This window comes from Pristiophorus japonicus, chromosome 32, assembly GCF_044704955.1.
Source record: "Pristiophorus japonicus isolate sPriJap1 chromosome 32, sPriJap1.hap1, whole genome shotgun sequence".
NCBI lineage: Eukaryota > Metazoa > Chordata > Chondrichthyes > Pristiophoridae > Pristiophorus > Pristiophorus japonicus.
In genome coordinates, this window is record NC_092008.1 from 6,690,808 (window position 1) to 6,716,698 (window position 25,891).

Sequence of the window (25,891 nt, forward strand, 5' to 3'; positions counted from 1 at the left end):
CGTGGCTGATCTGCGTCCTAAATTCTTATATCCACCTTTGTGCCATATCCCTGTATACCTTTGCTTGGTCAGAACTAACATTATCAATTGATCTAACAATAATTATCGTTTCTGGAAGAGAGTTCCAAATTTATACCATCCTCTGCATGTTGAATGGTTTCCTGGAATCATAGAATTACAGAAACAGAGCAGGACGAGGCTATTCGGCCGGTCGAGCCCGTGCCGGGTCTCTGCAATGGCACTTCAGCCAGTCCCATTCCCCCACCCTTTCCCTGTAGCCCAGCATTCCTTATCCTTCAGCTACTTATCGAAATCCCTTTTGAAAGTCGCGATTGAATCTGCCTCCTCCACCATTTGGGGCAGTGCATTCCAGATCCTAACCACTCGCTGTGTAAAAAAAAGTATTGATCTTATGGCGCCTTTGCTACATCCCCTTCACCCTTAACTTCGTAACTTCACGCAGGAAAGGTCTGGGTTAATTTTCAAATTTGCCCGCTAACCTTAGAGTCTCAAACCAGCGGAAATAACTTCTCTCTATCGACTCCCTCAGTCTGTTAATATCTTGAAAACGTCCATCAAATCACCGCGTCACCTTTTAAATTCCAGGGCACATAACATAGGTTTGTATAATCTCTTCTCGTATTTTAAACCTTGGAGACTGGGAATCAATCTGGTGAATCTGCGCTGCACTCCCTTCAAGGCCAATATATCCCACCTAATGTGCGGTGCCCTGAACTGTTCATTGTAAACCAGGTGTGGTCTAAAGATAAGAGTTGGTATATAACGGCAGGCAAGTGTTGCTGTATGAAGGCAAGTGTTGCTGTATTACTGTTTAAAGGCAAGTGTTACTGTATAAAGGCAAGTGTTGCTGTATAAAGGCTTTGTATAGCTATAGCATAACTTCCAGCGCCAGGTATTCTAGTCCTCTAGATATAACGGCTAGCATTCTGTTAGCCTGTTGGATAATTTTTTTGTACCTGTCCGTGTCATTTTAGTGATAGAAACATAGAAACATAGAAAATAGGTGCAGGAGTAGGCCATCCGGCCCTTCTAGACTACACCGCCATTCAATGAGTTCATGGCTGAACATGCAACTTCAGTACCCCATTCCTGCTTTCTCGCCATACCCCTTGATCCCCCTAGTAGTAAGGACTACATCTAACTCCTTTTTAAATATATTTAGTGAATTGGCCTCAACAACTTTCTGTGGTAGAGAATTTCACAGGTTCACCACTCTCTGGGTGAAGAAGGTTCTCCTCATCTCGGTCGTAAATGACTTACCTCTTATCCTTAGACTGTGGTTCTGGACTTCCCCAAGATTGGGAACATTCTTCCTGCATCTAACTGTCTAAACCTGTCAGAATTTCAAACGTTTCTAGGAGGTCCTCTCTCATTCTTCTGAACTCCAGTGAATACAAGCCCAGTTGATCCAGTCTTTCTTGATAGGTCAGTCCCGCCATCCCGGGAATCAGTCTGGTGAACATTCGCTGCACTCCCTCAATAGCAAGAATGTCCTTCCTCAGGTTAGGAGACCAAAGCTGTACACAATACTCCAGGTGTGGCCTCACCAAGGCCATGTACACCTGTAGCAACACTTCCCTGCCCCTGTACTCAAATCCCCTCGCTATGAAGGCCAACATGCCATTTGCTTTCTTAACCGCCTGCTGTACCTGCATGCCAACCTGCAATGACTGATGTACCATGACACCCAGGTCTCGTTGCACCTCCCCTTTTCCTAATCTGTCACCATTCAGATAATAGCCTGTCTCTCTGTTTTTACCACCAAAGTGGATAACCTCACATTTATCCACATTATACTTCATCTGCCATGCATTTGCCCACTCACCTAACTCATCCAAGTTGCTCTGCAGCCTCATAGCATCCTCCTCGCAGCTCACACTGCCACCCAACATAGTGTCATTCGCAAATTTGGAGAAACTACATTTAATCCCCTCGTGTAAATCATTAATGTACAGTGTAAACAGCTGGGGCCGCAGCACAGAACCTTGCGGTACCCCACTGGTCACCGCCTGCCATTCTGAAAAGTACCCATTTACTCCTACTCTTTGCTTCCTGTCTGACAACCAGTTCTCAATCCATGTCAGCACACTATCCCCAATCCTATGTGCTTTAACTTTGCACATTAATCTCTTGTGTGGAACCTTGTCGAAAGCCTTCTGAAAGTCCAAATATACCACATCAACTGGTTCTCCCTTGTCCACTCTACTGGAAACATCCTGAAAAAAATCCAGAAGATTTGTCAAGCATGATTTCCCTTTCACAAATCCAAGCTGACTTGGACCTATCATGTCACTTCTTTCCAAATGCGCTGTTATGAAATCCTTAATAATTGATTCCATCATCTTACCCACTACCGATGTCAGGCTGACCGGTCTATAATTCCTTGTTTTCTCTCTCCCTCCTTTTTTAAAAAGTGGGGTTACATTGGCTACCCTCTACTCGATAGGAACTGATCCAGAGTCAATGGAATGTTGGAAAATGACTGTCAGTGCATCCGCTATTTCGAAGGCCACCTCCTTAAGTACTCTGGGATGCAGTCCATCAGGCCCTGGGGATTTATCGGCCTTCAATCCCATCAATTTCCCCAACACAATTTCCCGACTAAGAAGGATTTCCCTCAGTTTCTCCTCCTTACTAGACCCTCTGACCCTTTTATATCCGGAAGGTTGTTAGTGTCCTCCTCAGTGAATACCGAACCAAAGTACTTGTTCAATTGGTCCGCCATTTCTTTGTTCCCCGTTATGACTTCCCCTGATTCTGACTGCAGGGGACCGACGTTTGTCTTTACTAACCTTTTTCTCTTTACATATCTATCGAAACTTTTGCAATCCGTCTTAATGTTCCCTGCAAGCTTCTTCTTGTACTCCATTTTCCCTGCCCTAATCAAACCCTTTGTCCTCCTCTGCTGAGTTCTAAATTTCTCCCAGTCTCCGGGTTCGCTGCTAATTCTGGCCAATTTGTATGCCACTTCCTTGGCTTTAATACTATCCCTGATTTCCCTTGATAGCCACGGTTGAGCCACCTTCCCTTTTTTATTTTTACGCCAGACTGGGATGTGCAATTGTTGTAGTTCATCCATGCGGTCTCCAAATGTCTGCCATTGCCCATCCATAGTCAACCCCTTCAGTATCATTCGTCAATCTATCCCAGCCAATTCACGCCTCATACCTTCAAAGTTACCCTTCTTTAAGTTCTGGACCATGGTCTCTGAATTAACTGTTTCATTCCCCATTCTAATGCAGAATTCCAACATATTATGGTCACTCTTCCCCAAGGGGCCACGCACAACGATATTGCTTATTAATCCTCTCTCATTACACAGCACCCAGCCTAAGATGGCCTCCCCCTAGTTGGTTCCTCGACATATTGGTCTAGAAATGTTCCCATATGCACTCCAGGAAATCCTCCTACACCGTATTGCTTCCAGTTTGGTTCGCCCAATCTCTGTGCATATTAAAGTCAACCATTATAACTGCTGCACCCTTATTGCATGCACCCCTATTTCCTGTTTGATGCCCTCCCCAACATCACTACTACTGTTTGGGGGTCTGTACACAACTCCCACTAACGTGCTTTGCCCTTTGGTGTTCTGCAGCTCTACCCATGTAGATTCCACATCATCCAAGCTAATATCCTTCCTCACTATTGCATTAATCTCCTCTTTAACCAGCAATGCTACCCCACCTCCTTTTCCTTTTATTCTATCCTTCCTGAATGTTGAATACCCCTGCATGTTGAGTTCCCAGCCCTGATCATCCTGGAGCCACATCTCCGTAATCCCAATCATATCATATTTGTTCACATCTATTTGCACAGTAATTCATCCACCTTATTACAGATACTCGTATTACGGATGACCTATGGTACATGTACATCTAGGCCTATTTGGACGCCACTGGGTCTAGCTTTTCATGATTTAAAAAGTACTCTGTTCTATCTCTTTTAGGTCCAAAGTGGATAACCTCAAATTTGCCTACATTGAAATCAATTTGCCACAGTTTAGTCCATTTGCAATGGAATTCTATGTGTCCATTTGCTAACAAAGCCGCCTATCTTTGTGTCATCTGCAAACTTGAATATATGGCTTTCTATCTCATCATATAATTCATTAATAAACATGATGAATATTTGTGGCCCCGATACTGAGCGTTCCTGGACACCACGTGACACATGCTACAAATTAGAGTACGCGCCCTTATCCCTATTCTGTCTCATACCGCTCAGCAAATCTCCTAAACATGTCAATAATTTGCCCCCAATTCCATGAGCTTTAACTTTAGCTAACTGTCTCTTATGATGATGATCATCATCATCATAGGCAGTGATTTGGAATCGAGGATGACTTGCTTCCATTCCTAAAGTGATTCCCTTGGTGGTTGAACAATCCCATAGGAGAGCTGCAGTCCCTGTCACAGGTGGACAGATATTTATCGGGGAAGGGGGTGGGGGGATGGGTGCGGTGGGACTCATTTGCCACACGCTCCTTCCGCTGCCTGCACCTGACCTCTTCACACTCACGGTGTTGAGATTCAAAGAGCCCAACGCCATCCCTGATGCACTTTCTCCACCTAGAGCGGTCTTCGGCCAGGGACTCAAGGTGTCAGTGGAAGTGTTGCACTTTATCAGGGACGCTTTGAGGGTGTCCTTGTAACGTATCCACTGCCCACCTATGGCTTGTTTTCCGTGAAGGTGCTCCGCATAGAGCGCTTGCTTTGGGAGTCTCATGTCTGGCATGCGAACTTTGTGGTCTGTCCAGCAAAGCTGATCGAGTGTGGTCAGTGCTTCGATGCTGGGGATGTTAGCTTGGATGAGGACGCTGATGTTGTGGATTCGCAGGATCTTGCAGAGACATCGTTGGTGATATATCTCCAGCGACTTGAGCTGTCTCCTGTACATCATCCATGTCTCTGAGCCATACAGGAGGGCGGGTATTACTACAGTCCTGTAGAGACCATGAGCTTGTTGGTAGATTTGAGGGCCTGGTTTCCTCAGGCGGCCAAAGGCAGCATTGGCGCACTAGAGGCAATGTTAAATCTCCGTGTCAATATCTGCCTTTGTTGGTAAGAGGCACCCAAGATATGGGAAATGGCTCATGTTGTCGAGGACCTGTCGTTGAGCTACAGTACGTGGATGATGCCTGCGACTGCGCACATTCTGAAGCTGAACTCCAGGATAAAGTCGATGTATTCCGAGGCATATAAAAGCATGGGCCTTATGCTTAACATCCGTAAGACAAAGGTCCTCCACCAGCCTGTCTCTCATGAGGGACTTTATCAAATGCCTTCTGAAAATCCACATAATCAGCATCCAAAGACATTCGACTGTCCACTCCTTTAGTCAATTCATCAAAAAATTCAATCAGTTTCGTCAGGCATAACAAAAACAACTTGTATTTAAATAGCATTTTTAATGTAGTAGAGCATCCCAAGGCACTGCACAGGAGCATTTAAGGGCAAAGACAATTGATTTCGAGCCACATAAGGAGAAATTAGTGAAAATGGCCAAAACCTTCGTTGAAGAGGTAAATTTTAAGGAGCGTCTTAAAGGAGGAAAGCGAGGTATGGAGGTGGAGGGATTTAGGCAGGGAATTCCAAGCTTGGGCTCTAGGAAACAGAAAGCACGACCACGAATAGTTGAGCAATTATCATCAGGGATGCAATAGGGCAGAATTAGAGAATTGCAGGTATCACAGAGGGTTCTGGGGCTGGAGGAGATTACCGAGATAGGGAGGGGCTAGGCCATGGTGGGATTTGTAAATATAGAAACATAGAAACAGAGAAAATAGGTGCAGGTTTAGGCCATTCGGCCCTTCGAGCCTGCACCATTATTCAATAACATCATGGCTGATCATTCACCTCAGTATTCCTTTCCTGCTTTCTCTCCATACATCTTGATCCCTTTAGCCATAAGGGCTATATCTAATTCCCTCTTGAATATATGCAATGAAATGGCATCAATAACTCTCTGCAGTCGGGAATTCCACAGGTTAACAACTCTGTGAGTGAAGAAGTTTCTCCTCCTCTCAGTCCTAAATGGCTTACCCCTTATCTTTACACTGTGTCCCCTGGTTCTGGACTTCTCCAATATCGGTAACATTTTTCCTGCTTCTAACCTGTCCAATCCCGTCAGAATTTTATATGTTTCTATAAGATCCCCTCGCATCCTTCTAATCTCCAGTGAATACAGGCCCAGTCGATCCAGTCTCTCATATGTCAGTCCTGCTATCCCGGGAATCAGTCCGGTAAACCTTCGCTGCACTCCCTCAATAGCAAGAACGTCCTTCCTCAGATTAGGAGACCAAAACTGAACACAATATTCCACGTGAGGTCTCATCAAGGCCCAGTACAACTGCAGTAAGTCCTCCCTGCTCCTATACTCAAATCCCCTCGCTATGAAGGCGAACATTGCATTTGCCTTCTTCACCAGCTGCTGTACCTGCATGCCAACTTTCAATGACTGATGTACCATGACACCCAAATCTCGTTGCACCTCTCATTTTCCTAATCTGCCACCATTCAGATAATATTCTGCCTTCGTGTTTTTGTCACCAAAGTGGATAACCTCACATTTATCTATATAATACTGCATCTACCATGCATTTGCCCACTCACCTAACCTGTTCACGTCACGCTGCAGCCTCTTAGCGTCCTCCTCACAGCTCACACCCCCACCCAGTTTAGTGTCATCTGCAAACTTGGAGAGATTACACTCAATTCCTTCATGTAAACCATTAATCTATATTGTAAATAGCTGGGTTCCCAGCACTGAGCCCTGCAGCACCCCACTAGTCACTGCCTGCCATTCTGAAAAGGACCCGTCATCCTGACTCTCTGCATCCTGTCTGCCAATCAGTTCTCTATCCACATCAGAACATTACCCCCAATACCATGTGCTTTAATTTTGCACACTAATCTCTAGTGTGGGACCTTGACAAAAGCCTTTTGAAAGTCCAAATGCACCACATCCACTGGTTCTCCCTTGTCCACCCTGCTAGTTACATCCTCAAAAAATTCTAGAAGATTTGGCAAGCAAGATTTCTCTTTTATAAATCCATCCTGACTTGGACCGATCCTGTCACTGCTTTCCAAATGCGCTGCTATTTCATCTTTGGTAACTGATTCCAACATTTTCCCCACTACTGATGTCAGGTGAATCAGTCTGTAATTCCCCATTTTCTCTCTCCCTCCTTTTTTAAAAAGAAGTTTTACATTAGCTACCCTCCAGTCCATAGGAACTGATCCAGAGTCGATAGACTGCTGGAAAATGATCACCAGTGCATCCACTATTTCTAGGACCATTTCCTTAAGTACTCTGGGATGCAGACTATCAACTACGGAAATTTGTCGGCCTTCAATCCCATCAATTTCCCCAACACAGTTTCACTCCTAATAAGGATTTCCTTCAGTTCCTCCGTCTCACAAGACCCTCGATCACCTAGTATTACCGGAAGGTTATTTGTGTCTTCCTTAGTGTAGACAGAACCAAAGTATTTGTTCAACTGGTCTGCCATTTCTTTGTTCCCCATTATAAATTCACCTGTATCTGACTGCAATGGACCTACGTTTGTCTTCACTTAATCTTTTTATCTTCACATATATATAGAAGCTTCTGCAGTCAGTTTTTATGTTCCCAGCAAGATTCCTCTCATACTCTATTTTCCCCTTCCTAATTAAACCCTTTATCCTCCTCTGCTGAATTCTAAAATTCTCCAGTCCACAGGTTTGCTGCCTTTTCTGGCCAGTTTATATGCATCTTCCTTGGATTTTACACTATCCTTAATTTCCCTTTTTAGCCATGGTTGAGCCACCTTCCCCGTTTTATTTTTACTCCAGACAGGGAGAGACAATTGTTGAAGTTCATCCATGTGATCTTTAAATGTTTACCATTGCCTATCCACTGTCAACCCTTTAAGTATCATTCGCCAGTCTCGTCTCCCAATGACCGGGGGTGAGTGAGTCAGTGACCAGTTGAGAGTGAGTCAGTTACCAGGGGGAGTGGGTCAGTAACCAGAGAGAGTGAGTCAGTGAGCGGGTAGAGTGATTCAGTGACTGGGGAGAGTGATACTGTGTCTGGGGAGAGTGAGTCAGTGACTGGGGAGAGTGAGTCAGTGACTGTGGTGAGTGAGTCAGTGACTGTGGTGAGTGAGTCAGTGACTGGGGAGAGTGAGTCAGTGACTGCGGAGAGCAAGCCAGTGACTGAGGAGAGTGAGTCAATGACTATGGAGAGTGAGTCAGTGACTGCGGAGAGTAAGCCAGTGACTGAGGAGAGTGAGTCAATGACTATGGAGAGTGAGTCAGTGACTGGGGAGAGTTAGTCAGTCACCAGGGAGAGTGAGTCAGTGACCGGGGAGAGTGAATCAGTGACCAGGGAGATTGATTCAATGACTGCGGAGAGTGAGTTAGTGACCAGGTAGAGTGAGGCAGTGACCATTGAGATAGAATCTGGAGGAGCATGAACATAATAAACCAGAGGAAAGCAAGTGTGGGTATCAGGTGGCAGTGGCTCAAACTGGCCTCTGACTTCCACTGAGCTAATTGAAATTCTACGTGGTATCATGGGCCAGATAGGAGCGGTTGTTTAAAGTGTGGAATGGACAACTATTTGACATATTAATCAGGTGAGGAAACAGGTCATAGATCAGAGCAATGCTTCCACTGCCACCTAAATCTGAAATTTCACATCCACTAAAAGTAACACATTATTGATTAACATTTTAAACATTTTTTAGCTCACAGAATTTCTAATAGGTTTTATATAATCTCGACTTTAACTGTTGCAATTATATGAGCAGCCATGATCATCGATAACTATGGACACATTTCATTGAATCAAGGATGAATTTATATTCCCATGCTAACCACCCCAAACACTGACTTAGCTGTGAAGGAGATTGCACAAAGGGAGACTGGATCTGGATCATGGTGCATTGTGTCGAACATTCATGTTATGTTTCTGAGCTTTCTGTCAGGACTGCATTCCTCCACTTGGTATAATCACTGTTCCCAACACACGGTGATGCAATTTCGAAACCTGTGGACACATCTGTCCGATCGGATAGAGACACTCAGCACAGAAACAGACTGTCAGCTGCTTTATAACAGAAACATTCAGTAAAATCACATGTGTTGGAAACCAACAGAAGATTCAGATCACTATTAGACCCTATCACACGGAGAAAAGATCTCAAGGTGCGATTTGCAATTCATTGCACTCAGACCAGTGAACGGGTGATGTGACACTAAGTTGGGTGGCAGTGTGAGCTGCGAGGAGGATGCTGTGAGGCTGCAGAGCGACTTGGATAGGTTAGGTGAGTGGGCAAATGCATGGCAGATGAAGTATAATGTGGATAAATGTGAGGTTATTCACTTTGGTGGTAAAAACAGAGAGACAGACTATTATCTGAATGGTGACAGATTAGGAAAAGGGGAGGTGCAAAGAGACCTGGGTGTCATGGTACATCAGTCATTGAAGGTTGGCATGCAGGTGCAGCGGCGGTTAAGAAAGCAAATGGCATGTTGGCCTTCATAGCAAGGGGATTTGAGTACAGGGGCAGGGAGGTGTTGCTACAGTTGTACAGGTCATTGGTGAGGCCACACCTGGAGTATTGTGTATAGTTTTGGTCTCCTAACCTGAGGAATCACATTCTTGCTATTGAGGGAGTGCAGCGAAGGTTCACCAGACTGATTCCCGGGATGGCGGGACTGACCTATCAAGAAAGACTGGATCAACTGGGCTTGTATTCACTGGAGTTCAGAAGAATGAGAGGGGACCTCATAGAAACATTTAAAATTTTGACGGGGTTAGACAGGTTAGATGCAGGAAGAATGTTCCCAATGTTGGGGAAGTCCAGAACCAGAGGTCACAGTCTAAGGATAAGTGGTAAGCCATTTAGGACCGAGATGCGGAGCAACTTCTTCACCCAGAGAGTGGTGAACCTGTGGAATTCTCTACCACAGAAAGTTGTTGAGGCCAATTCACTAAATATATTCAAAAAGGAGTTAGATGAGGTCCTTACTACTAGGGGGATCAAGGGGTATGGCGAGAAAGCAGGAATGGGGTACTGAAGTTGAATGTTCAGCCATGAACTCATTGAATGGCGATGCAGGCTAGAAGGGCCGAATGGCCTACTCCTGCACCTATTTTCTATGTTTCTATGTTTCTATGTGACAGTGACTGTGAGGGATCATGGAGCATTACCTGCTGCACAGCCAGAGTGAAGCACTGGGTTCAATTACTTGCTGGATATTGTTACCTCAATGAGATAATGCATTCACAGAGTTAAACATGATCGACAACTCGAATAGCCAGATATAGTACTTACCAGGGACCCCGACAGCAGCCAGAATGGGGTAGTATATCTTTTCTATCTCATAAAAGACCGCTAGTATTTCAAACTCAACTTACATTCTTCTCATCTCGGTGGAGCCGCTGATCCGTGTTAGTGCCAGAGGTGATGCTCTCCCTGATAGTGTGGTACAACACATTGAAATGATCCTTATTAATAGAAGATGGAAACTCTCCAGTGACACAATTAGTATCCATGGCCAGTCACATTTATTACAGTCACTGAACAAAAACATTCAGTTAAACCAAAGGGCTGACATTAATTACAGTCACGGTAAAACACATTCAGTTAACCCCTTTCAAACCAACAGTCCTCATTCCAATAAATATCGTGAAAGAGATGTACCATGGATGTGCAGTGGAAATGCCCAATGAGATAAAAGAATTTCAATATCGTTGGGTAAGGATACACAATGACAAACCAACATTCCGAGCATCCTGGTTGTCAGCTTGATTTCTTCAAGCTTGTCAACTGAGCAGCCTCTATGCTGGCATTGTCTCCATCACATACAATGCCATCTCCGACTGCTCCGTGAATTTTTCACCATCCACGTCCACTATTGCATTCCAAAACGACTTCCTCCTGTGTGCATGCACATGAAGAAAGCTCTCCACATGTCATTTACGACTTTTCAAAATTCTCTGCTGACTAACCTTCTCAATTTCCCAAGGTATTTATGCAGCTGTTGATGTCCTCCACCACTCACTGACCAACAGTTTTGTTGTCTTTGTCCACAGAAAAACCCTTACCCACTACAACTCAGGTCATTTCCACACGAATGCATCCCATTCTAGCTCCTATAGGTCCAAGGGAAAGATTGGATCGTAGGTGGCACACACATGGTTTACTCATTTATCGCCGTATCTGTCTCGTCACATCAAGCCCCATCAGATCCTGCTTCGTTCACCCAAAAGGTCCCAATCTTCAATATTATCATGGAACCCAAACATACCCACCGATTTATTTTTCAAAACTAGCAACCATATCCTTAAGCACCTCTGTCCTGTCTCTTGCACAAACCTCCGAGAACAACTCAGAGAAAATACTGAAGGTGTCCATTCATCTGCTTTTGCTCCATCTTTCCCGCATCAAGGAACACGCCACTTGTTCTAGCTTGTTATTATGATCTTCCTGCAGATTCTTTCATATCTCCCCTTGTGCCCGACCTGAGCTCATGGTGTCAATGCGACAAACCTTCTGCTTTCTGACCCAAGTTCCAACAAACTCTGACGTCCCAACTTCCCTTCTTGGTGCGCATGTTAACAGGGCCATTTAAAGAACAGATCTATCATCATCTCAAGGCCATCCTGTGGAAGAGTGTGCAACATAACCTCATGAAAGTCCCGTTGAAAGAAAAGTTCGATCCTCACCTCAAGGCTCTCCCGTTTAAGCACAACATCACCTCCAGGCTCACCCCGTTAAAGAGAAGGTCCATCACCACCACTTGGACAGCCTGATTAATTATGGTCTATCATCACCTCAGGAATTGTCCTGTAAAAGCGAAGGCCCACCTTCACTTGAGGGACTGTGCATTGTCGTCCTTTTCGGGTCTGTCTGTCCATTCAATTGTTTAACAATGACATCATATTCGTTGTAATTATCTGGTTTTATTAACATAAGCAAGAATTAACAGATTACTATTTCGAACCAGCAGTGAGCATACGACAATAGAGAATTACATTACTCCTGTCCTATGCATATTAGACGCGACCAATTTCCTGTACTGTTTGCTCACATACACATGTTCACCTGCTGTTTCCCGCCGTGGGCCTTCTACACAGAGACAACCAAAACACCTAGGATACACACCCGAAAAACGGAAAGGTCCATTCAACCATAACGACTGATCTTGGGCTTCCCATATCTGTCTTCTGGTTTTAGCGGAACTTGTTCTGTTTTCTGTTCCAACAGCTGATGACAAACCCCGTGGATCTTGGAAACAAAACGACCTCTATCTGTAAATAAAATTATTTCCCTTCATGCTAAAAAGTTGTAAAATAAAGCTGAATTAACAACATTTTAGGCTCGCAAAGTTAATATTAATCTGCAATCTAGCAAAATTTAATACTTAAGGATAGTGAAAGGGGAATATAACTGATTTTATTTCAACAACTATGAACAGTTCATTGTGGGCATAGCCACAAACAAAGAAGGGAGATAAGACTTCACATTGTGGGTTGCCTCAATTCTCAAACTGTTCTTCCCTCCCTTCTCTCCACAATAAGATTGTATTTGGCTGTTAAACATGCAGCACCTCGCATTAGTCCGCCTGAGTTCCCAAAGGCATTGTATCTTCTAGAAGAGCAGATCGAGCCAAAATATACCATATTCCGATACACATATATATATAGGATTAGGATTTGCTTTAATCTCACATGACTGACGTTTTTGGATTACTTTTAGTCGTAATTATACATTTTGATACAGCGAGAAATGAAAAATGTTTAAAAGCTGTTACTTCCGAGGATGATTGCAGGTATCATGGCTCAGGGCACAATTTAGCTGACTATACCGTTCAGCTTTTGCTGAAGTGCAGGATATACGATTTGAGTCTGGTGATGAGAGCAAAAACGCACCAGATACATTCGCCGTCAGTGACTGGTCGAGAGGCCTAATGGATGTAGAATCTGGGTTAGGTGTGAATCGTGTTGTTATCAGACGATGGCAGATTGGAGTCCTATCCCCAGGCCTTGTACACAGTGGCTGAGATCGTCTCTTACACCGGACAGAACTCTTGTACACCCAACAGCTTGACAAAGCCTTGGACCCGATGTAAGAATACGTAAATTGGTTTCTCCAACAGAAGCTGTCAGATCATGACGAAGGTCATCGACCTTAAATGTTAACTCTGTTATTCTCTCCACAGATGCTGCCTGACCCGCTGAGATTTTAGCATTTCCTGGTTTCAGTTAATTTACAATATTGACGGTCTGTGCACACGGGCTGGATTTTCAGGACAATGTTGTCAGGGCTTCAAGTGTTGGAGGGAACAGATGTTGCAATACTGCACAGTGGCCAGCTGAGGGATTAGCTGCGCTAGGTACTGTAATACTGTACTGCGGCCGGTGCATGGAGCAGCTGAACTAGGTAGTGCAATACTGTACCGCGGCCAGAGGAGGGAGCAGCTATACTATGTAATGCAATATTGCACCGCGGCCATATCTGGGATCAGCTGTGACAGGTGTTGCAATACATTACTGCGGCCAGAGGAGGGAGCAGCTGTACCAGGTGGTGCAATACTATACAGCGGCCAGAGACAAAGCAGCAGTACCAGGTGGTGCAATGCTGTACAGCGAGCAGAGGATGGAGCAGCTGTACAAGGTAGTGCAATATAGTACAACGGCCAGATGATTGAACAGCTGTCCCATGTGGTGCAATACGGTACAGCGACCAGATGAGGGAGCATGCTGTGCCAGGTGTTGTAATACTGTACAGCAGCCAGAGGAGGGAGCAGCTGTACCAGGTGGTGCAATACTGTACAGCAGCCAGAGGAGGGAGCAGCTGTACCAGGTGGTGCAATGCTGCTCAGCAGCCAGAGACAGAGCAGCAGTACCAGATGCACGACGATCTTGTAGAACATACACCGGTGGGGAGGGATTTTACTCCTAGCTGCTGGGAGAACAAATCGACACATTGGACCTTTCAGCCCAGAATGGAGGCATCCGTGTTATGGTATTACAGAGATATATCATATTGTAACTTGCGGGGAATATTCGTGCAAATTACATTGTGGGAGAAAGACCAAGGTGGAATAGGCTTAAAATTAAAAATGACTTATTTAGGACTAAGATCAGGAGACTGATCAGCACTTCGAGTGGACTCCAGGCAGAGAGGTGATGGAGAAAGACTGGGAATGATTTTGGAAACAAATGGATTAAGCAATGGGGTGAAGTATGTGCTTGATCCAGAGGGCTGAAATAGAGTGAGCATTATGGCCTTCCTCCTGGATATGGATCTTGGGATCAGTACTGGTAGAGGTTGAAAAGGTGTCTTCCCCAGTTTTCAATACTATTTACCTTAATGACTGTATTCAAACTGAATAAGACTGGGACATCACTCATGCGGGCCAATATTTATCCATCAATCAACATAACAAAATCCAGATTATCTGGTCATTATCATATTGCTGTTTATGGGGCTTGTTGTCTGTAAATTGGCAACTGTATTTCCTACAATACAATAGTGATGACACTTGAAAAGTGCTGCATTGGCTGGAATGTGTGTTGCGGCGTTTGGTGGGCACCAACTGCGTTATATAAATGCAAGTCTTTCTTTCATCTGCTCTCGAACGGGTTGAAGATCGAAATCAACTTCTAAAAAAATCATACGTAGTTGAAGTGCCTTTAATGGGGATTTGTAACACCGAACCTCTCCCCACAGCATTACAGATTCACAAGAAGTGACTAGGCAACTTTTCCAGCTTTGCACAAGTGTCACTGGCAGTTCAAAGTCAATGATCGGGGGTAAAGGAGATATCGTTCCAGGATTTCTACAGACAATCTCTCGCAGGTTGTTTCCTGTCTCAAACTCAGACACAAATTCAGACAGCTACTACAGAGAGTTAGACAGCTCCAACACAGAACCAGACTCTTCTGACACAGACCCAGGGCGCTCCTACACAGACCCAGTCGGCTCCTACACTGTCCCATGGAGCTCCAGAACAGACCGTGACACTCCTGCACAGACCCAGAAACTATTCAGCAGACAGTCATAGATCCTACACAGTCGCAGACAGCTCTTGCACGGACGCAGTCAGTTTCAACCACGACACAGCGAGCTGCAACATAGACCCGGAGAGCTCCTTTACAGAGCTATGGGTGCTCGAAATCTCAAAGAAAAACGAAAAATGCTGGATATAACTCATCGGGTCAGGTAATATCTCTGGAGGGTGAAACAAAGTGAATTTTTCAGATCGATGACCTTTCAGCTTCTCCATAGACCCTGCTTGCTCCTACACAAACGTAGAGCGAGCCGACAGAGACTGTGATATAACATAAAGGCACTGCCAGCTCCTACCCTGACACAAACAGCTGTCGCATAGACCTGGGACCGACTACACAAACCCAGACAAAACCTGCACAGAACCTGGACATCCTACTGAGAATCCGACAGTTGTTCCAGGGAACCAGTAATGCCCAGCACATGCTCAGGCAGCATGTGAGACCAGGGAGTTCAGCATCGACCAGATATGAAGCCGGAACCTTTCATGTTTTTCTTGGCTTAGTACCGCACCAAGTGACACCACAAGCCGCGGAATGACCTTATGCACATCCTACTCTGCGTGGCTCTCATTACCATGCCGTGTGATATCTTACCATAGAATCATTGATTCATAGAAATTGACAGCACGGAATGAGGCCATTTTGCCCCATAGTCTCCACGCCGGCCGAGCAAGAGCTATACAGATTAATCCCACTGTCCAGCTCTTGGTCCGTAGTCCTGTAGATTGCAGCACTTTAAGTGCACATCTCACTATTTTTTAAATGTGATGCGAATGTCTGCCTCTACCACCCTTTCAGGCAGTGAGTTCCAGACGCCCACCACCTTCTGGGTGAAAACATTTCCCCTCATATCTCCTCTAAACACGCCCTCCCCCGCCCCCCACCAATTACTTTAAATATATGCCCCCTGGTGGTTGACCCCTTTTGCCACGGGAAGCAGGTCCGTCCTCGGCACTCTTTCCAGGCCCCTCATAATTTTATGCACCTCAATCAGGTCTCTGCACAGCCTCCTCTCCTCCAAACAAAACAGACCCAGCATCTCCAATCTTTACTCATAGCCAACATTCTCCAGTCCAGGCAACATACTTGTAATTCTCCTCTGCATCCTTTCCAGGGCAATCACATATTTCCTGTAATGTGGTGACCACAATTGCACACAGTACTTCAGCTACGGCCTAAACAATGTGTGATACAGTTCAAGCATAACCTCCTTGCTCTTGCATTCCGTGCCTCAATGATTAAAGACAAGCTTTTCATATGCCTTTTGAAGCACCTTAATTAGGTCTGCTACCTTCAGGCATCTGTGGACCTGTTCTCAAATGTTCCTTCATTCCTCTACACTTTTCAGTGTCGTACAATTTAATTTCTAATCCCTTGCCTTGTTAGACCTTCCCAAATGCATTACCTCACAATTATCCGGATTGAATTCAATTTGCCACTGTTCTGCCCACCTGACCAGTACATTGATATCCTCCTGCTGTCCGCAGCTTTCTTCTTCATTATCCACCACACAGTCGATTTTAGTTTCATCTGCAAACTTCTTAATCATATCCCCAACATTCAAGACCAAATCATTGTGACATACCACAAAACGCAAGGGACCCAGAACTGAGCCCTGTGCAACCGCACTGGATATATTCTTCCAGTTACTAAAACACCCATCAACCGTAAACCTTTCCTTTCTGCCTCTAAGTCAATTTTGGTCCAACGTCACACGTTTCCTTGGATCGCATTTGCTTTTACTTTCGTGCCCAGTCTGCCATGGGGGATTTTATCGAAAGCTTGGCAAAAATCCATATACACTACATAATGCACACGGCCCTCATCCACCCTCATCACCAGTTGAGATCAGATAATTCAGAACAGACCGGGGATGGTTCGTGGGCCCATCCTGCTGTCTGTGGTGCTCAGTCCCTTAACTGGCGAGATGAACTAACATAGCACGGGCCAGAGCTGGACTCTGGGCCTTCCATGCCCTATGTGCCTCAATGACACACAGAGGAGTTCTAACCAGTCGGGGTATCAGATTTTGAACGAGCTGTGAAAGAAGCCTTGCTGCAGTGCATCTTGGAGAGGGTACACACTGCAGCCACGGTGCGATGGTGGAGAAAGGACTGAATGTTTACAGTAATGGATGGAGTTCCAATCAATCGGGCTTCTGTTTCCCTGATGGTGCCGAGTTTCTTGAGTGTTGTTTGAGCTGCACTCATCCAGGAAAGGAGAGAGTATTCCATCGCACTCTTGGCTTGTGCCTTGTACGTGGTGGAAATGCTTTGGGGAGAGGTAATGTGAGCCACTCGCCACAGAATACCGAGCCTCTGGCCTGCTCTTGTAGCCACATTGTTTCTGTGGCTGAAACAATTAAGTCTCTGGTCAATGGGCACCTCCAGCCTGTTGATATTGGGGCTTCTGCGGTGGTAATTCCGTTGAATGTAAAGGGGCGGTCATTAGACTTTGTTTTGTCGAGTATGTTCATTTGTTGGTACCTGTGTGGCACAAAATTGATCCCACTTATCGGCCCAAGCTTGAATTTTGTCCAGATTTTGCTGCATGAGGGCACGGGCTGCCTCCTTATCTGAAGATTTGTGAACACTGTGCAATCATCAGTGAACATCCTCACTTCTGACGTTACGATGGAGAGAAGGTCATTCATGAAGCAGCTGAAGGTGGATGGGCCGAGGACACTGCACTGGGGAACTTATGCAACGAGGTCGTGGGGCTCAAAGGATTGGCCTCCAACAATTATAACCATCTTCCATTGCGCTAGCAATGACTCTAGCCAATGTGTATTTTCCCCCCTTGATTCTCATTGATATGGTTCCTTGATGCCACAAACTCGGTCAAATGCTGCCTGAATATCATCGGCTGTCACTGTCAGCTCATCTCTGGAATTCAGGTCTGTTATCCATGTTTCAACCAAGTCTGTAATGAGGTCTGGATCCGAGTGCTCGTCATATAACTTTACCTGATACTTGCAATGCGAGGCTGAAATAGATCTGATTCCATAGCGTTAGATTGAAGGTCTATGTTTCCCGGTTACAATGCCGGATTTCTGCAGTTGTTAGTAAGTTAATGCCTCTGTCTTTCGTCCAAATCTGGAAAAGATCGATTTGCAATGAAGTTATTTATCCATCACTGAGCTTTTGGGTTGAAACAGAGAGACAACAAAGATGGGAAGTATTCCTATCGTCGGTAATCAGCTTTTATTTTTCCATCTCCTTCTGAACTTTTCTCTGGTTTGGCTCTGTCGATATCAGGTGAATATTTGACTTGATGCATTTTATTTAAAGTGCTAACTTTTGCGCAACTCGGGGTAGTCAGACACGCACTGTCTGTCTGGTCTGGCTTGTGACCATCAACGGGAACAGGCCGAGAATCAAAGGTTTATCTTCAACTCGAAGAAATACAAATCAAAAGAAATATGTGTTGCTCAGCCTCAGTGCCAAATAAAGTACTCGCGACATTGTGTGTGAATTATTTGTTATAATGTCTGGATATTGAAGGTTAAATATTAAATAGCAGTGAGGCAGCTCCACAAGCTCACCACCTTTGGGGATTCTAGTCACCTGAGTGAAGGTAATCATCTTAAAGTGAACAACAATTTCAGGTTCGAAGGCACTTCGGGGCATTGACATGCCCCAGCAACGGAGGCAAATAACAGCCTGGTCATACCTGCGGATGTCAGACGTGAAATACTTTCTGTGAATGTGTCTCCTGGAGGCGCACTGACCGAGCTGAAAAACCGGCTGCAGGTCTTGAATTATTGGTGCCCTACAGGGCACTACAGGGGACAGCAGCCAATCTTCTGCGAGCAAATGCATCAAACAAACTTCCTGGTTGTGAATTGCCAGAGGAGATGTCTTAGAATCACATAATTTTACAGTACAGATATACAGCCAAGATAGTTCGATGATTGAACTGATGTCAAGGCTTTGAATGAAACAGGGTTCAGATTTGGCGACGCCATAGGAACAGAGGAACAGGAATGGGCTTTATCCCCTCGAGCCGAGACAGCCATTCTATTATACTCGAGCTGATCTGTATCTTAACTCCATTTAATCGCCTTCAATCCATATCCCAACGCCCTTACTGGCGGGCCAGTGCTGAACGCCATTGACTCTGTGCACTTCCTCCATATAATGGCCCACTTTGAAGAATGGAGCTGCGATAGAACGACATCCTGTTGTCTCCCGGCAAATGCTCTGGGTTGTGGGCGGGCGCATGATGAATTTTCTGTCGAAAAGTCTTCCACAGCAAGGGGCTGTGTGAATTACGATGACTATGATATCGGTCAGGATGATGATGTGGAATTGGGAGAATGTCCTTACTAATCGCAGATGATGGAAATGATGTTGCTGTTTTGCTTTACTTAAAATTGGGAACAGCAGGGTTCGTCCTGGATCTTATCCCGGGAGATCTCGCGTTTCAAACTCACTGAGCGAGAATCAAACAATGTGGTCCAACGGGCGCTAATCTACCGAGTTCCACCTGTCAATGGCGAGAGGTTGACTTGATAATGGGTTCTATTCGTACACAAGGAGGTGCTGAAGGATATCTAAGAGGTGGAGCTGGTGGGGAACAATATGGCGGCAGGTAACAGTGTGCAGGTTAGGTTGGAGCTGGTGCAACTGGGAGCGGTGGGTAAATGGGAGGTGGAGGTGAAGCGGCTGCAAGTGGAGAATAATTTGGAGGTGGAGTTGGAGCTGCTGGGGCAGTGGGTATGTGGTAGGTGGAGGACTTCCAGCTTTAAGTGGAGAATAGTTTGTCGCTGGAGTTGGTGCTGGAGATTGTAGAAGAGGTGTGCAGGGTGGACATTAATAGGTGCCACACTTTACGGTGGATAAAGTGCAAGTAGGGAATGGTTGATACGGGGATTCACTGAATAGGGTGGAGGACATCCTCAATAAATAATGCAATAATGCAGAGAATTCCAGATGCTCCAAACTTCTGTAGAGTTCCATTCAGCCGCGCTAGCCTCGTAGTCCTGCAAGTTTATTTTCCTCATGTGCCTAAACAAATTCATTTTGAAATCATTGATTGTCTGCGCTTCTACCACCCTCATCGGCCATGAATCCGAGGTCATTGCCACTCGCTGTGTAAAAGAGTTCTTCATCACTTCCCCTCTGTATCTTCAGCTTGAATCTGCATCCCCTAGTCATTGTACCGTCAGCGAATTGGAACAGCTGACTCTGTCTCCCTTATTCGATCACGTCATAATCTCGCACACCTCCTACCAATTCTCCCTTCAAAGTCGTTTACTCCAAGTAGAAGAATCCCAGCTTCTCCAACCAAATCCTATAGCTAAAATTCCTCATACCGAGAACAGTTCTGGTAAATCTCCTCTGCAATATTTCAAGCAAATTCACGTTATTACTAATGTGTGGTGACCAGAACGGAATTCAATACTCTAGTTGTAGCCTACCCAGAGCTCTATAAAGGTTCAACATAACTTCCTTGCGTTTGTATAAAATACCATTCTTTATGAAGGCCAGGATCTCATATGCTTCGCAAACTATGCAATATATCATGCCACCATCAAAGATTGATCCAATGAACACATTAGTGCCTCTGTAGCTATAAACTATTTACCACTGTTCCATAATGTATCACCTCACACTTCTATGTATTAACTTTCAAATGTTACTTTTCTGCGCATTCTGTGAGCCGAGATATGTCCTGTAGCAGTCGATTTGTATCATCTTCACTGTTTGCCACACCTCCAAGTTTGGTATCATCGCCAAATTTTGTAATTTTAGTCTATTGTAATCTCTAATTTATCTGTGACAAAAAAGCAGTGGTCCTAGCACTGACCCTTGGAAAACACCACGGTTTACCATTCTGCAGTCTGAAAAACAACTATTTACCATGACTCGTTGTTTTTTGTCCTTCAGCCAATTTCTTCTCCAAGCTGACACTGGCCCTCCTATTACATCAGCTTCAATGTTGTCAACCTACCATTGTCCATACTTTCTTAAAGTCCGAATATAAAAAATCCACTGCGGTCCCTCATCCACTTTCCATGGTTCTTAAACAAAAAATGCAACTGTATTGGGCAAACACGATCTGCCTTTTAAAATCAGTGCTTGCTCTCCTTAAGTAGTTTCAGTTTCTCCAAGTGCCTGTTAATTATTTACTTGATGATTTCTAAAATCTTATGCACCACTGATGTTACACTGACCGCCACATTGCTGCTAGGATTTCCAGACACCGTTGTCAAATTTGCCAATTTCCAATCAGCTGGCACCTCCCCTGCATCTAGGGAAGATTGAAAGATCATGGCAAGCCCTTCCACTGTCTCCACTACACTTCTCTTAGCAAGCTGGAATGCCCGACATCCGGACCAGACGAAATATCCACTCTCAGTGTATCCAGACTTTCCAGTACATCCTACCAGTCAATTAGCTCTACTATCTCCGCTTCCACCGATATTTTGTCAGCATCCTCTTCCTTAGTAAACACTGACACAAAGTACTCATTAAGTATTCTCACCATCACATGCGCCTATCAGCAAATATCACCTTCTTGATCCATAATCGGTCACAACCTGCCTCTAACTATCATCTTACTAATTAAATTTCAGTAGAATATTTTTGGCTTCCCTTTTATGTCAACTGCCATTCTATTCTCATATTATCTCTTTGACAGTTTTATTTTCCTCTTCACTTTTCCCCCTCAACTTCTTGTATTTGGCCCGGTACTCCCTTGACGAATTCTCCTGTCTTGCATCATACACTCGTTTTTTTTGTTTAATCATATTATCGCATCATCCAAGGAGCCGTGCTTTTGGTTCCATTTTCTTTGCCTCTTGTTGGAATGTCCCTAGCCTGTACCTGAAACGTCTCCTCGTGATGTTCTGTTCCAGATTTTCCTGCTAATCTTTGGATCCACTTTACCCCGACAGATCCCCTCTCATCACAATGAAGTTTGCCACGATCCAAACCAGAATTTCTACTTTAGATTGTACCTTGCTCTTCTCTGGTATTAATTTAAAGATTATGATACGATGGTCACTCTTACTCAAATTTTCACCCATTTACTGCCTCCAATCTGTCACACACCTTTCTGAGATGCTTATGGGAGTTGGATAGAACCACAACCATGAAAAACATCCCTTGTAATACTGGAACCTTTGTACTCCCCGTCCTCCGGATCTGGCCTAACTCACTCATGGATCTGTATTTCCGGTGCGATTACTAACCCGCAGTGTTAGGCCACCATATTACATCAAACGTGCATCAATATATTCGCCCAGAATCTCCATATTGCCGAATCTGCACTATACACGTCTATTTGACTCGAGTTGGGCAGTCCTGTCACCAAATCAGACATTAAAAGTCTTTATTAGTCCTATTGTTGACACGGTCGCCAATTATGTTGGATCTATGGGATAACCAATTATACTCACACTTAACTCAAACTTGAGGACTGAGATGTCTGATTAATACACTTTCATTCTTAAATAATTGATACAACATTTACTTGCCGTGTCCATGAGAGTGGTACCGAAATTTATTCACATGCAAGGGACTCATCTGCTGTTGAATAAATTTAAAACAGATATAGACAGTTTCTTATACGATAAGGGAATAAGGGGTTATGGGGAGCGGGCGTAGTGGAGCCATGATCAATGCAGCCATGATCATATTGAATGGTGAGCAGGGTCGAGGTGCTGTATGGCCTACTCCTGCTCTTATTTCTTATGCTCTTATCTTCTTATGTTCTTATGTAAGCTTGTGGTCTTAACTGCTCATGTTATTCTAAGTGGCCAGTGGCAAATCGTGCTTGATTAACTTGATTAATTTCTTTGAGGAACTTTCAAAAGACATTTGATGAAGTGCCGCATAGTAGATTTGCTGGCAAAATTGAAGCCTATCGTATTTAAGGGACAGTGGTTCCATAGCTACGAAATTGGCTGAGAGACGGTAAGCAGAGTGTTGGAGGGAACGGTTATTATTCAGACTGGAGAGATGTATCCGGTAGTGTCCGACAGGTGGCGGTGTTGGGACCACTTCTCCTTTATGATACATATTAATATCCTGGACTTCAGTACACAGTGCATAATGTCAAAGTTTGCAAATATCACAAATTTACGAATGTAGCAAATAGAGAGGAAAGTATCAGACATCAGGGCGAGAAAGGCAGGCCAGTGAAATGGGCGGTTGCTTCGCTGTTGAAATTTAATGCAGATAATTGTGTACTGAAGCATATAAGTGATCAAAGTCAGTAGGAGCAAAGTACATTAAGTGGTGCAATTTCAAAGGAGCTTTAGGAAGATGGAGACGTGTTACTTCACAGGTGCAAAAGGTTTGTGAGATTGAACCATGAAAGGTTTTGCTGGACTAGATAGAGGGAAATTGTTTTCATTGGATGGAGGGTCAGAAACCAGAGCACACGGATTTAGGATAACTGACAAGAAATCTAGTGGGGAAATGTGAAGTTTTTTAACAACACGAATTATTATCGTGAATGACCTGACTGGAAGGCTGGAGGAACCCGATGTAGCACTAACGATGTGGCAAAAGCAACTGACTGGGATTAATTGTATTGCTCTTTCATTGAGCTGGTGAATGCGTGATGGTGCGATTTATATGTTATGTGCCATGTTAGTCTATGAAATGTTTCAGCGGGTATCCTTAGCTTATCGTTTTGACTGTTCATGTCATCTAGATCGAAAGCACTGAAATCATCCGGTGAGCTGTATATTTTATTAGGTTAATTATGTCCTCGTAATATGATACTATAATGTCAACCAGTGCAAAATACGTCTATATAATATGTGATTGCATTAAACCACGACGTCCCCACATCATGCCATGTTTCCTTAAACAAATCTGCCGCGATACCATCTATATTGAATTTACTTTGCTTTCTGCATGAGAAATCATGGATACCTGCTACGGACTTCTCGTTCTTCACATCTTTCGCTACATCATGTAGATCGTGTCGTTGAGAACATGAACTAGAATTCAGTTGTACTGCTGGAACGTCTACTCATCTTTTAATGATTTTAACAATGAAGAAAGACGGACATTTTACCACATTCTTCAACTGCTCTCTGAACTTACTCTGTGTCATAGCATAAATATAAGTGTTTGTGCAGCAACTCAGGAGCTGGAGCATGAATCCTATTTCTTTTATGTAGTAAGATACATGTATAATATCATAACCTAAATGCAAAATCCGGTTCCAAATAGAAAAGAACATAAACACAGCCCATAACATTATGAAATTCCACGAGATAACGAGCAGTAAAATGATGGATTTCCTTCGTCTCCCCATCTCTATGTCACTGGGAATCCCCTCGCTGCTGTGATACCGGAGTCTCCTGCGAGCTCTGCTGGCCACTAAAATGTGTCTGATAGTTAAAGCATTGAGTAGCAGGATCAGAACAAATGGGATGCACGGGGTTAGAATATAATGAAGAAGCTCGAGTGTTGCCCACAAATCTGAAACCATGACAAGAGCACTTACGTAACAGAACCAGTGGGTATTGTTCAACGTGTACCAAGGTACATACATAAAGTACCAGAAAATGCTCTTTAAACAACTTAGCAAAGTCACTGTTACAAGAACCATAGCCGCGGTTTTCTCAGTGCAATATTTAGTTTTCAGCTTCTGGCAACAAATTGCCACGAATCGATCAAATGTGAAAGTGACGGTGAACCAGACAGAACAGTCTGTGGCTGCATAAAGCAGGACGGCATGGATATTACACAGGGGGATTCGCTGCACAAAATACAGACGATGAGCAATTGGAATCTGCCTCAATATCAGGTCGGTGATAACGACCAGTAGATCTGCCGCTGCCATGGCCACCAAGTAGCGTGTGACGCATTTGGAGAGACCGCACATTCCACGAGACAGGATCACCATCGTCACTAAATTAGCTGCGAGGAATGGAAATCAACAGGAAATTGACACAGCAGGATGAAAGTGAATTCATCGGGTTGATCGGGTTGGGGTAAAATTTCTACATTTGTTAGAGTGATGGAATTAAATAATGTTCCTGCGAAAGGACTTTCAGATGGAGACAGGGTGTACAATGCAAATTGTGCACCTCACTAATCTGCAATGAATGGTAGACTGAACCCGGGAATGGGATTTAATTTTGCAAGAGTAATGTGCCATCTAATCAGAGGATTAATATTGAAGTGGTATTAGCCCTCATCTCCAGGTTTGTTGACTCATTGCCTGCTGCTGCAAGAACCCTGGAACCATCGACCTTCTGGTATTGTATTCCCAGTCTGCACCCAATCAGGAGTTAGTTTGGGAAATTTGGGAATGTATCAGTGACCGGGCGAGCGTTAGTCAGAGACAGGGGGAAAGTGAGTCAGTGACCAGGTAGGGTGAGTCAGTGACCGGGGTGAGTGAGTTAGTGACCAGGGGAGAGTAATTCAGTGACCGGGGAGAGTGAATCAGTGACAAGTTGTGAGTGAATCAGTAACCAGGGAGAGTGAGTCAGTAACCAGGGAGAGTGAGTCAGTGACCAGGGGAGAGTGAGTCAGTAACCAGGGAGAGTGAGTCAGTAACCATGGGAGAGTGAATCAGTAACCAAGGAAAGTGAGTAAGTAACCAGGGGAGAGTGAGTCAGTAACCAGGGAAAGTGAGTCAATAACCAGGGGAGAATGAGTCAGTGACCTGGGGAGTGTGAGTCAGTGACTGGGGGAGAGTGAGTCAGTGAGCGGGAGAGAGTGAGTCAGTGACTGGGAGAGAGTGAGTCAGTAACCAGGGGAGAGTGAGTCAGTGACCGGGGAGAGTGAGTCAGTAACCAGGGGAGAGTGAGTCAGTAACAAGGGGAGAGTGA

General features: G+C 44.5%; 1 protein-coding gene across 1 annotated transcript; it reads right to left on the reverse strand.

Moving 5' to 3' along the window:
* Positions 1–24,078: 24,078 nt before the first annotated feature.
* Positions 24,079–24,960, reverse strand: LOC139240544 (probable G-protein coupled receptor 139). The gene has a single exon (XM_070869088.1). The coding sequence runs from the start codon at positions 24,958–24,960 to the stop codon at positions 24,079–24,081; it is 882 nt and encodes a 293-aa protein (XP_070725189.1).
* Between the last annotated feature and the right edge of the window lie 931 nt (positions 24,961–25,891).

Coding starts and splice junctions, on each gene's coding strand:
- LOC139240544 (XM_070869088.1), bottom strand. CDS start 24,960: ATGGTGATCCTGTCTCGTGGAATGTGCGGTCTCTCCAAATGCGTCACA.